The sequence below is a fragment of the Camarhynchus parvulus genome, chromosome 8 (assembly GCF_901933205.1).
Source record: "Camarhynchus parvulus chromosome 8, STF_HiC, whole genome shotgun sequence".
Classification (NCBI taxonomy): Eukaryota; Metazoa; Chordata; class Aves; order Passeriformes; family Thraupidae; genus Camarhynchus; species Camarhynchus parvulus.
Window position 1 is genome coordinate 20,792,190 of NC_044578.1, and position 13,632 is coordinate 20,805,821.

The 13,632-nt window shown below is 37.1% G+C and overlaps 1 protein-coding gene across 4 annotated transcripts in view; it reads right to left on the minus strand.

The window, feature by feature from the left end:
- Nucleotides 1-4,984: 4,984 nt before the first annotated feature.
- CAMSAP2 (calmodulin regulated spectrin associated protein family member 2) overlaps nt 4,985-13,632 on the minus strand; it is a 79,800-nt gene continuing 71,152 nt past the window's right edge. For 2 of the 4 annotated variants that reach the window (XM_030953942.1, XM_030953944.1), the window contains 4 exons: nt 13,166-13,265; nt 11,115-11,230; nt 9,738-9,856; nt 4,985-8,228 (listed from right to left, as the gene is read on the minus strand). In XM_030953942.1, coding sequence (XP_030809802.1) covers nt 7,923-8,228; nt 9,738-9,856; nt 11,115-11,230; nt 13,166-13,265 — 641 coding nt within the window. In that variant the 3' untranslated portion in view covers nt 4,985-7,922. The remainder of the gene's footprint in view (nt 8,229-9,737; nt 9,857-11,114; nt 11,231-13,165; nt 13,266-13,632) is intronic. The other 2 variants (XM_030953945.1, XM_030953943.1) reach the window with 2 other exon arrangements.

The following is a 13,632-nucleotide window of genomic DNA, read 5'->3' on the forward strand; positions in this document are numbered from 1 at the left end:
GCTTCTCGAGGTGTTGAGCGAAGCACGCATTCTTTACAGAAATCTTATGTATATATGTGGGATACCTGTGTTTTATGAAGATGTATTCACGTATAATTTGACTTCACAATTGACTTACATTTTTGTAATTGTCAAAAGATTATGGCACCTCAGAGTCATTATGGTGACTTGCTCTGTGTTTATATGTAGTGGTGAGATGTTAAAATGCAAATACAGCACTTGGACAGAGTGCTTGTGAATACACTGCAGTGCACTGGCAGGCCCTGCCAAAATGGAGATGGTGGCAATTTTCTGACAATCTGATGCATGATTTTTTAATTTATTGGCTTTTTTAAAATTAGGCATGTGTACCATGCATCAGAGATCCATGGAAGGTTGTCAGGGATTTGTTGACTGAAGCTGGACAGGATTCTCTGTCACATTCACAAAATATCAGCGAGGTCAAGTCTATGTACTAACTGTTTTGCTGAGGATCTGCTGAAGGGCAGGGGGGAACCGTGTTATTTTTTGTCTCTTCTTTCTGAAGAGGAATACAAATGTCCCAAAGGCTGTCCAGAGAGGAGTGTGCCTGGTTGCACAGCAGTGACTCTGCCAGGCACGTGCGGACTGTTCCATGTGTGCACGTGGAACTTGATGGTTCCTTTTGTTCAAGTCCCAGCATCACTTCCCAGGAATATGGATTTGCTGGTAAAACATTGAATACTTCTATTTACCTCCAAACTATTTGTTGCTTAGTTGCCTTTGGAGGTACTGCTTAAGAGAAAATTCTAATAATTATAGAAATGAAACTGTTTTCCAATACATATGATACAGCAGAGATGATAAACCAGGGGGAGTGTGGAATGATAAGATTACTTTAGTTGTCTAAACTGAGAGGTATGTATAACTTTACTGAGCATAGATACAAAAAGTCCATTTAAAACTTTGTTTAACCTACAAAATTCTAGGTAAACACACATAGGCTTTTAAATTTAATCTTGATTTTAGAGTGGTTTTACAGTAGTTTACTAATCTTTTGTGAAGTTGCTTTGTTTTCAGTGGAGGTCCTGAGACAAATCTGTGAGACTGTCTCTGGATGGCTAGAAAGATAAAGCTTCTTCCCACTTACAGACCTGAAAGGAAAATTATTAATTAAAATTATTCTGTTTCCTGCTCAGAATGTTAGATCTTTCACAGGTAAGCAGCAAATTCCTATACTCTGGAAAGAGATGTCAAGAACTATCAGGAAGAAATATGGAAGAATAGATAGCAGTAGCTGGTGGCCCTGCTTTGGCGGGCATTCATACTACTATGAAGTTTTGGTGAAGATACATATAGTAGGATTCTATGGGAAGAGAGCTGATGGAAGGTCTTGTTCTCTGGTTGTTTGCAAGTCTTTACTTAAGCACGGAAACGTGTTTGGGAGGGTCTCAGCTTGCTTTGAACTCCCTACTCATTACTGCAGAGAAGGTAACTCCCACTAACAGCAAAGCTTTTGGGTGTGGGTGTTAGAGAGCTTGAAAATCAGGATTCGTGGAGGAGGAGATCTGCATTGCCTAGTGACAAAACAGGGCGCTGCAGTCTGTGCTTGGAGCACTTCAGGAAAGAAAGCAGTAATTGTGTGACTGCTTTACAAATGCTGCAGGTGAGAAACAAGATGCTGGAGAGCAGCACTGTGGAAAGAGCCCTGGGAGTCCTGGTCAATGGCAAGTTGGACACGATCCAGCAGTGCCCTGGCAGCCAGGAGGGACATCCCTGTCCTGGGGACACCAGGGACAGCACAGGCAGCCAGGAAGGGAGGGGATTGTCCTGCTCTGCTCTGGGCTGGGACAGCCTCACCTCGAGTGCTGGGGGCAGCTCTGGGTGCCACAACGTGAAACAGACATTGAGCCATCAGAGAGCATCCAAAGGAGGCCACGAGGATGGGGAAGGGCCCTGAGGGGAAGCCATGAGGAGCGGCTGAGGGCACTTGGGCTGTTCAGCCTGGAGGAGAGAAGGCTGAGGGGAGACCTCACTGCAATTACAGCTTCCCAGTCAGGGAACAGGAGGGACAGGCACTTCTCTGGGGTGACAGCGGCAGGACCCGAGGGAATGGCCTGAATTTGCATCAGGGGAGGTTTAGGTTATGTATCAGGAAAAGGTTTTTAACCCAGAGGGTGGCTGGGCACTGAACAGGCTCCCCAGGGCAGTGCTCACAGCAGCAGCCTGACAGAGCTCAGCAAGTGTTTGGAGTTTGGACAATGCCCTCAGGCACAGCCTGTGATCCTTGGGGACAGACCTGTGTAGGATGCAGACAAGTGATCCTTGTGAGTCCCCTCCAATTCAGCTGATTCTGTGATTCTGTGTTGGCCCTAAAAATGGGCCAATCTCGATTTTCTGTACTTGTAACAGAGCCATTCAACTCCTTACATTTTATATTTACATGTTCTTGTAAAAACACAAAAAAAATCTGTTCAAAACTCTTATTCTGAAACAGTTTTTACTCATTTCAAGAAAGGATTTCCAAAACTTTGAGGTGACAATTCAGCAGAATTCTTGCATAATCTATAGAATTCTTTATGTCAGCACCATAGCTCCGGTTTCAGGTAGCTTAAACAAGAAAAATACTGAGCCAAAGTATAATCTGGCTTCAAGTAATTTAAATAATTGCAGGCATGTGGGGCCTTGCCAGGTCTTATACTGCAGACATTTAGATCAGTGATGATGAAGAAATAATAAGACAGAGCTGCTGTGTTGGAAAGCTCTATATTAGCTTTTAGTCTTTCTGCAAAGCTTCATGAACTGTGACATAGAAGTACATATAGATATTACTTAGCATGTCCCCATGAAGTTCACATACCATTATCTGCAAACTTAAACATATGTGAAAAAAAATCTTTTAGTATCTTGCTTAAACAAATTTGTCAGTGGATATGAAATGCTTATTTACCCCTAAGCATTTTACACATCAAGTTGAATAGGAGTCTGAAGAGAGTTTTAAGTAACTTTTTTCAGTGAATGCTTACCTTATTTGTATTGTTTTCTGCCCTTTCTTGAATCCTGATGGTGAATAGCTCTTCTGATCAGTGGCAGTTCTGTCTAGCTTCCATCAGCGTTATCCTTGAATTCAGATATTTGGTTAAAGGACTCCCTCTCCCAAAGACTTTGTACTGAAATGTGCATTTGTAGATTATTTCCTTGCGTCTTACAGCAGTGGTTTCAAGTGTAAGAGCTGCTTTTCTTTCTGGGTAGAAGGAAATAAGCTGGAGTAACTTCCCTACCATGTCTGACTCCTTGCTGTAGTTGTCTAAATAAAACATGTATTCTTTATTCTGTATGTAAGCAAGTAAGTCTGAAGGTAAATGTGCATTTGTACATATGCATATACAAACACACATCAAATATATTTTTACCTAAATGGAACAGATTGCTTTTAAAAATAAAATTCTTATAAATATACAAAGATGTACTTGTTAAATATGTAGTTTCCCCCTGCCATCTACACCTGGAATAAGAGAGTTTTTAAAGGATTTTTTTCCTTTTGTCTTTCATTTATTTAACCAGAAAATGTAAAAGCAGCTGTAAAGGGCCATGACTGTCAAGATAAATCTTTATAGCCACAATTCTTCAAGCTGCTTATCCAGCTCATTAAATTAGTAGCAAGGCAGCAAAGAAATGCTAATTTGCTATTTGAAGAGATTTAAATAGTTAAAGTTAAGCCCTGTGTCTTTTTTAATAAATTGTTGGAAAAAAAGACATGTGACATCGATCTGATCAGTACAGCTGGATTGGAGAAACAAAGCTATTTTTTGCATCATATTTGTATGGCAATCAATCCAAAACCTTCTGTTCCAAGCATAACTCTCTACACTGGATCCCACAGCAGCACAAATTTTGAATCAGAAATTCTGTACAAATTCAGGCACACAGCAAAGTCATATTATGTCAAATTAACCAGAGCATGAGCTGAAGTTTCTCAGGGACAGTGTTATTTGCCAAAGATAGAAAAAAAAACAAAGTCTGTTTAAAGCAGATCTGTACAAAGGCTGGTTTTAGATGAAAATTTTGAGCTGGGCTCACTACTGGAAAAATAGCTTTACTGGGTGCAACTGTGTGCTTGTGTTCCAATATAATTCCTTGCTTGTGTCAGCCTTGTTGTGATGCTGTACAGGGAACTGACTGAGCTGCCTGAAAAAGAGCCAGTTTTCAGGGGGAGGAGGGAAAGCTATTAATTTTCTTCCACAGTAGCTTTCAATTCAGCATTAAAAGCACTACTGTCAGATTGCTGGTATTCTTGAAGTTGCCCTTCTTCACCCAGCTCTGCAATTCTGAGATTCTTTACCTGTGTAAGTTAGCCCAGCAGCTCAGTCTGCCTGTTGACAGTGCAGGGATGTCATGGCCACTTTCAGCAAGTCCTTGCTCTTACTCTGCAACCCAGCAGAACAACACAAAGCTCCAAACAAGGCATGATTTGGACTGGAAAAATTACTAATTTACAAATCTGGAAAAGGCCCCTTATTTTTTGGATAGTGTTCTGTTCAAGATAGCATCACAAGCAAGTACAAACTGTTTTACTAGAAGTCACACACATGCTTTATACAGTACCTTGACAAAGACTTCACCTTGACAACCTTTCAGTCTGAAGCAAACCTTTTAACCTGACCAGTAAGTTTGTGTGGCCTTGGAAAAAATGGAAGCTAACCAGAGCCCCAAAGTTTATAAATGACTTAAAATTGTGAAATTCACTTCTGAAGAGAACAGGGTAACACCTTGTTGTCCTCACAAATGAAATATGAAGCCTATTCAATTATTCAATAGCCTTCTTCTGATAACATCAGAACTCTAGATTATCTATGGAAGTATGGCCAAAGATGGTAAACCAAAGAAGAAATTGTAATGATGCATAATATTTCCTACAATTTCCACATTGCTGAAATATGAGAAGAAACAAGATTTAAACTTTAATGTCAACATTTAATAATTTTAGTTTCTATTTAGAGGTAAGTAAGAAAACAAAAAAATGTTATTTTGGTGCCATGCTTTTATTTAAATGAAAGGAAAAAACTACACTGTACCACATAAGTAGCAATGACAATATTTTACAGCACAGCATTTGAAAAAATATGGAAGCTATGCTCCATAGAAGTGGACAAGTAAGCACACAATACACTGTACAATTTTCAACAGTGCCCAATAAATCAGAATTAAATAGCTGAATTTGGCTTTAAACAGCCAAATAATAAAAACTAACAGTCATACTAACATTAAAAAAAAAAATCAGTAGCTATTATGACTGTTAGAAGATGAAATTCTGCTCCAAAACCTAAGATGAGAGTTTGGCAATTCAGTCGTAGCAACAATAATAATACCCCTGATGAAAGCACCAGTGTGTTCTGGAAAGGTCAGTGATAAATACTGGCCTTTATGGAAAGCTTTCTTTTTTTTTTCTTTTTCTTTTTTTTTTAAACATGATCCCAACCAAAGATCCACTGTAATTAGAAAATTTGCAGGCTTAAAAAGGAAAAGCATCTCTAGCTTTACTTTTCCTGTATTAAGTAAAACCTTATACTGCGAGCAATGAAATTTTCAACTGCATTATTCACATTCTACTTTTAGACATTGCACAAATCTTTAACCTGTTGACAAATGCAAATTTCATAATACATTCAGATATATTTTAAATTACTCAAAGAATTCCTGTCACGGATTTAAGCTCACTTTGATTAGGTTGATGCGTGTGTCTTTATGGTGTTGCAAATCTTCAGTTAAATCATAGAACAGATTTTAGAAATAAAAAGCCTCCCATGATAAAACTTCTTTTGAAGTTATTCACCATATGTGTGTCAGTTAATTCCAACCTCCTGGTTTCTTGAATCACTGTATATTATACACAGTTTCATATTGTTATTCAAGATGTTCCTACAGTGGTATCTGTAGGAAGTGTCTAACAGGCAGAATGTGCAAACCCTCTTTCCCCCCCTTTTTAATATTATTTATATCCTATATACACAATATGTATACACTTGAATTATAAGAGTTACATATCCTGGTGATATACATGCAAACAGTAGGAATCAGCTAACCACAAATAGTTTTGAGCCACATACATATTAAACATGTATTTTAAAGTGTTTTTCTTTTTTTTACAGTTTTAACAAATATACATAAATATAAGAACATAAATTACAGTAAACTGACAGCATTTTTGAGAAAATGTTTATAATCCAGATGCACTGATGCCTAAGGCCTTATAATAATTTAAAAAAGTACTGTTCTAACTGCTTAATGACATCTCATTCCTGTGCATCTTTTCTCTAAGTAAATGAGCACATCATAGTAGTGAGGCAGTTTCTCTCAAAGCAGTTTAATGAGAGAAATACAAACATCATTTTAGTCTCCCATGAAACTGAATGGACTACATACTCATAGCACAATACTGTCTTATGTGAATGGAGTTGTCACAACACTGAAACAGAACAGAATCACAAATCATTCAAGTCTTTTCCTGAGAATGAGATTTCCCTCCCCCCCAGCAAATTCTCTGGTGTACGATGTTATCAAAAGAGCCACAGATTTAGGGGAGGCTTCAAGTTTGTGTTTTCTTTTTTTTTCAGAACAGTGCTAGGTTAAAAGCAAATTATAAGAGAAAAAAATGCTGAAACGGGATAGTGATTTATAAAATAATCAAACACTGTTTTGAAATAAAATGCAGCCCTTTATAAATAATACTGAAATACGCCTAGAGTTTGGTTTTGCAAATGGTCATGTTACAGATTTACTGAAATGTCAGTTAGGTTTTTTTGCCATACGTACTTAAAAATTGCTGTGTCACAAGACATCACCTGTTAGTGTCAAGAAAACAATTTACAGAGACACACTGAAAATTATCAGATGTCTGTTCCCTAGAAAAAGAATTCAAGTCTGAGTTGGCAGATCTGAAGGCAGGAAGTGGCCTGGATCTTAAAATCAATGGGAATTAGATACACAACTTCTCAAAGATCTGTGATTTAGTGAATTCTGTGATTCTTCTGAATATTTAGTGCTCTGTTAGACAACATCAGGGATCTAGTTCTGAATGTTTCATGAGTTCCTGTTCCTTCCTTGAAGAAGCAGGACCTGACCGTGTGCTCTCTCTCCAACTGGAGCAGTGCAAAGCAATGAATGCACACTTGCTTAAACCATTTCGGAGACCTACCAAATCTTTTTAATTTGAGTGTTACTGATGTTATGAACATGCACATGGTCAGTCATTACATCTCAGATGGCAACTTACTGAAACAGAAATAATTGCATCACCTTTACCCTGAGTTGTTAAATAATTCATTTGAAGAAAACTTCAAGCAGTTCAAAGGTTTTTCCTTTACTGTTTAGTTTATAAGCAAATCAGTACTATTGAATTGAAAAGGAATTATAAATACACATGGGAGTGAATCTTGATTTTGTTACAGCACGCAGTAAGGATCTTGGAGAACAGACCCATTCAGCTGTTATTCAGTGACATACAATTTATCATTTAGTCTTTACTGTAAGTCAGTATGCAAAGTTCAATGGTATTGAGAATATTAAGAAGTTTTTCTTTAGTGAAAGAAAAATATTTCAAGACAAGCACAAATACAAACATATAAGGCAACAGATGTAAAAAATGTAGTTTGAGTCACTAAAGAGGAACATTCAGTGCTTCAGTGTATCTAATCAAAATACAGAGCAAATATACTCTATATGTTGCATTAGCACATACAAATCTCCACACAAGTCAAACATTTCCGTAATCACTCATAATTATTCACCTAAGAGTTATCTTCTGCACTCCTAAACACTGTGTTTACATTCCAGTTGGACATGATAATAGAACTTGATGTCCAGTTTTAAGAGTCTTGTTGGCAACTAGAAATCTATTTCCTATAGGCAGTAAAGATGAAGTGCAAGTTTATCATAATTGTCTCAAGCAATTTTTTTCCCATCTACTATGCCTTGGTGGGTAAGAGTTTCTTAGGAGTTACTGGTCTCTTGGTTTGCCACAAATGGCTGTGAATGGTAATTGCATCAACACTGGCAGACAGAGTTTTGGCAGGTATGTGGCTAAATTGCTTTCTGTCAGAGTTGTATTTATACAGTCCCTCTATCATTTTCTTTGTGATAGACTTGGGACCTATTCCTGTTAATTTATTGATTTCTTCAGTATCAGGGCAGTATGTATACAGAGATCTGAACTGGCAGCCTGAATCCCGGAACAAGATTAAGAAATTATTGGCATCAGATTTTTCCATTTCCTTTAAAAGAAAGAAAGAAAGAAAAACATTCAGAATATGAATTTTGCATTGTAATTAGAAAACATTTCAATAAATTAGATTTCATTTTGAATCAGTTTTCTACCAGAGCTGAAACTTATGTCTAACTCTGTCCACTAAAAGACCTTATTTTCAATCATTACAATGTGCTACACTTCACCTATCTGAATTTTGATAGGGTAGACATTCATGTCAACCAAAACCTAATTTTAGACAATTTCAGCTATACTTGTCTAGTGGTTCCAGAACAGACATCCCAAAGTCTTTTTGTAGATCAAATGAAAATTATTTTTGTAATCCATTTCATCAAGCTGGTTTAATACTTGCAAGTTTGGGAACAGGAAACTTGAAATGTGTCTCTGTATGTCTGAAAGATCCTCTGGTGCTAAAATGGAATTTCAGTCATCCCTAAATCCACTCAAGCTTGGTCAAACCATGAAGTCAGTTGAAATGTATTGAACAGAAGTTCTTAATTAGCTGAAATCTTCAGATTCCAACTAACAGACTTTCTATGGGACACATGCCCTGAACACGTACAGCTTCTATCAAATGATGTATGCTTCATCCTTGAGTTAAGCATGACATTTGTGCACCTGTTTTTTTCTGGGATTTCTGAGGGTCATTTTGCTCCCAGTTACTTAAACTGCAAGAGTGTGTGCTGATTCCTGACTTGGTATTTCCAAAAAGTGTCTGGAAAGGCAGAGAAAGCAGCATCGAGACATGGATGCAGGATTACGAAGAGAAGAAGGGGCAAGAAGTACTGCATTGAAGTTTATTCCAGCAATGAAATTCAGTCTGGATTCCAAGTGTCTATGAGGTTTGATATCAGTTAATCTGTTGTATTTGTCATAGTTGGTAAATGGAACAGTCCTGTTACTCTCAAGGCTCAGACTCTGTGTTACTTCTTTTGCCTGGGAACACACTGTCCCTGGGTTTTTACAATATCTGTGCATTTTCAGAAAGGTTTATAGCAGTGTAAGAGAGAAGACTGGAAGGCACCTTCCTGTGGTAGAAAGTCCCGAATTTGCCCTACTGCTTGGAAACTGGAGAAGAGCCTAGAAGGGATGTATTTCAATTCTTTCTGTTCATATGTATTTCAATTTTTTCTGTTCATGAGGGCGCTGTGCTTCAGTTCTAAAGTTCCCAGCCTGAGGATCTCCATGTATAAGGGAAAACAACTTAGTGAGCAAATTATTAAAGCCTAGATATTGAAGTTTCCCCATAAAACAAGCAATAACTATTAATTAAACATGTATTTATTCAGCTCCCTGTGCTGCATGTACAAAGTAACAGCTCTTGTTTCTACACCACTGGAGAACCTTTCTGCCTACACAGGAAGCAAGTCACAGAAGTTACACAATCCCTTCACTGACTGCTGCTGTCATTTCTAAGGCTTCCTTTCAGTGTCTGCATTTATCCTTTAGAGTCTCCATAATGCTTGACTTTGATTTGATGTCGGTGTTTGTGCTTTTAGGGGAAAAATACTCTTACCTCCAGAATCTTTTTCTTTTGACCTTCATTCACTTTTCCAGCCAGGCAGCAATGTGCCAATGCATTCTGAATTATATACTTATTGGATTTAGCACTGGGTTCTTTGAAGAGCTTTGGTCCTATGCAAAAGGAACAGCAAATAAGGTAAATTAATCAATAAACCAACAAACAGTTACTTTGAATGCTGTGAAGCACTTCTGGTGTGGAACTTTTGCATACATAGAAACACAAATCCAGGAATAATACAGAATAAGATTAGAGACCACAAATTTCACAAAGCAGTCACTGAATTTACTTACAAATGTGTCTTTCATTATTAAATCTTTATTACTGGCAGCCTTGGTAATTTTTTTCTCTCTCAGAGGACCTTTTGTTTTGCTTTTTCTAAACAAAATTTCAGTTGTCCAGGAGAGAGCAAAATCTTTTTCTTTTCCTACACCTGTGATTTCAAGGGTGTGAGGTATAACAATGAGGCATATGCAGTGCTTAGAGTAACTGTTGCCTGTCCTCTTTGGAATTCCATAAATGTTTTACCCAGAATCAGGGATAAAAGATCTGGCTTTACACTTGACAGGTTATTCTGTCTGTAAAATGATTCATCTGGTTGAAGGAAAAATCTTCTGGTTTAATTTCTGAAATGTCTGTGTACTTGGGTCAAGTCCATTTAAAAAAACCCAACACATGAGTACCAATTTGGAAAATAAAGTGGATGCATCAATTAAATTTAAGATTAAATCTGTTTGTCTAAGCTTTGGGGAAAGAAACCCTAAAAAATACCTGACTTTATGCTACTCTTCTCACAAACAAAGTGATATTAGGTTGGCAAAACTGGAGCTTTTATAAGGCTGATGATGCAAGGTCTTGGCAGTATCACACGTGGTATAGTTAGAGAAAAGGGAGGAAAATACCATTATTATTTGATTCATAATATAATAAAGAATGAGTAGTCTGATCATAAAGTTCTTAATAAACAACAAAACATCTGTTAGGAAACAAATAGTGCAGAATATTTATATTTGCATTGCTAAAGAAGACTTTTTGCTGCTGCAATTTAGTTTTTGAATTCTGTAACTCTGTTCTAAATTGAGTTGAAATATCAACACTTTGTGCCTTGCTAGAGACACTACTGGAGCACAGAATGATGTGTGAGCCCATGTGCTGTTCTGAGCCTGACTGCAGTTTATTGTAGTTATCACAAATGCTATTGAGTCATTACTTTTATTTTGGATTTGAAATGTTAACTTTCTATTATTAGCCTCTACTTTGAAGGGTAAAACTCAATCAGATTTTAGGAAACCAAATCAAGGTAACTGAAAACTTTTCATGCATAGAACCACTAATAGGCAGGTACATTTCTCAACCCTCGTTGCCACTGACCTGTGTATTCTGTAGCAGAGGCGACTGAAGAAGTTGTTGATGCATTTTCCCAATCTTTTTCTCCATTACGACTCCCACAGCGACTTGGGGATAAAAATCCTTCCACAGATTCAGACCTAAACATTAGTTTTAAAATCTATTTTAAAAATTCACAATGTTCAGCTGGGAAGCCTTCTGATATGAAAAGAAGGCAAGGTAGAACACAATAATTTGAATTATAAACTATAAACCTAAATGCACAATATTTAGTGTGTTTTGAGTGATGCAAGAAGTTGGTCTTTAGGTGAGGTATATGTTAATTTTTGGGCTACAACTGAGGGACAGAAACCTAACAGATGTTCTTGGTTGTGAAACAGAATTACTAAGTGGAAATTTGTGTTACTTTTAACACGTACTGGCAAACCAATGTTATCTCATGTGATAACAAACCAGTGAACAAACCAGTTCTTGACCAAATAATGAACATGAAGTAAAAATTTAGTTCATTTATATTTATGATTGCAAAAACTGGCAGTGAGAACTGCTGAATTTAAGACAGCAAAACAATTTCCCTTCTAGTTTTTGTTTTCACAGACAATAACTTTTGGTGCTGTAATTCTTCAGGCTGCACTCAAATGTGGATAATTTTGCATTTAAAGGTCTAAACAAGATTGTCAAGTTTTCTTAAAATATTACAAGATATTTAAAATTTTTTGATTGTGGCCACTGTAAAAGCCAGTAAAATTTGCAGCTTGGAATAAAAGTTTTCTAAGTGAGAAAAAGGCACAGAGTAAGGGAAAATGTGGTATCATATCAAAATTTGTGTGCATGCTCCTTTTCAGTAAAATCAGCAACAGATGAAAATTCAATTTATAATATATCCTACACCTTTTGGGATTAGTACCTCCATGAAGAGGGTGACAAATATATCACTTAGATTCTCTCAGTGGGATCATCAAAAACAATGGTGATGTGAGGACAAGGTGACAATATGGGTTTGGAAAGTTACTGAAAATTCTTTCAACTCTGTTGCTTTTATAATGCTTTAAAAGTGTCTGTCTCCTAAACAAATCCAAAGCCTGAGGAAGATGTACTGCTCATTAAAAGCATAGTACAGCCCTGCACAACTCCAGCTCCATACACAGGGGTTATCTCCTGCAAAGCCTCTGTAGATGAACAACATCAAGCCTTTTGTAATAGCTAATACAGCTGGAAGAAATCTCAATTAAAACTGCTAATTTTAAAGAGATGACAAGAGATATCAGGCTAATTTAATAATTTATGAAAATTTCTTATGTAATAACTGGAAAGTCAGTTCTTGAGACATCAAGGTAATTGAGAAGTCAACTGAAGCCAGCTGCAGGTTTGTCAGAGCTGATGAGTAATGTGTAGTGGCCATGAAGACACAACAGGCAATATCAGAAAATGTAGTACTCCTTATCAACCCCTTCTCCTAGTTTGCTTTTCTTCACTTTTTCTTTTTTTATACAAAGAAAATAGTATTTGTCTCAATATTATCATGTAGTTCACAGAAATAGTGACTTTCCTCTGAATGATAATATGGGGTTTGTATAAAAAATATATGTTTTTTCTGTTATTTTCAGGTGGTTTTTAATGCAAAATAAATTCTGGTGTTTGGAAAAAGCTGAAGTCCTTGTGAGCATTCAATAATTCCCTGTACAACTGCTAAAGAAAAAACCAAACAGAAAATAAACCTCTATGTTAAAAAAAGAAAAGCAGCTATGTAGTTGCATGTAGCATACAGGTTTAGCAAAAATACCCATAGGTTGAGACTTAGATACAAGCAGGTGAATTAAAGAGGCTGTGTGAACAGCATTTTGTTTTGACCTCATTTATACCTGCCCAACTGGTTTACTTGGTAAAATTTGCAAAACAAATGACCATGGCTTGGTTCCTAAATGTCTGCCAGCGGAAACTATCCACGTCTCAAATGAGGAAAACATACCTGTTCTCGGAGTACACAATATATACACGACCTCTGAAAAATTCATGCTAGTTTTACATAGCTGATTACAAAATTTTATTACATGAAATGGTTATTTTAGATTTACCTTGGTGTTCTCTTGCCTGACTGCACACTCTCGTTGTCCCCTGTATTCAGCGATGCCAATGAAAGACTAGATACTGAAAAAACACGATAAAGCTGTGAACCTGGATAAAAACAAAGTTAAAGCTTATAAACCTATGAAGTAGGAGAGTCTGTTCATCAGACCAACACCAGCATCTGAAAGTCAGTAAGGGCTTTTCTACATGATATACCTGCATGCATATGTGCTGCACTTCCTGTGAACACCTGCTGTCACCCAGCCTTGGGCAGCCACTGGGGATGGGCTCAGGCTAAGCACTAATGAGAAGCATTAACATGGGAATATTGGCACTATGCAAATCAAAGGATGCAATTAAAGTTAATAAGTCCTCTTGAAATAGAGCTTAAGAGACTTAATTTAAAGCTTGGGATGGATTCTTGGAAGGTCTTAAGGAAATGTTTTAAATTGCACTGGAAGATGGAGGGAAGCAG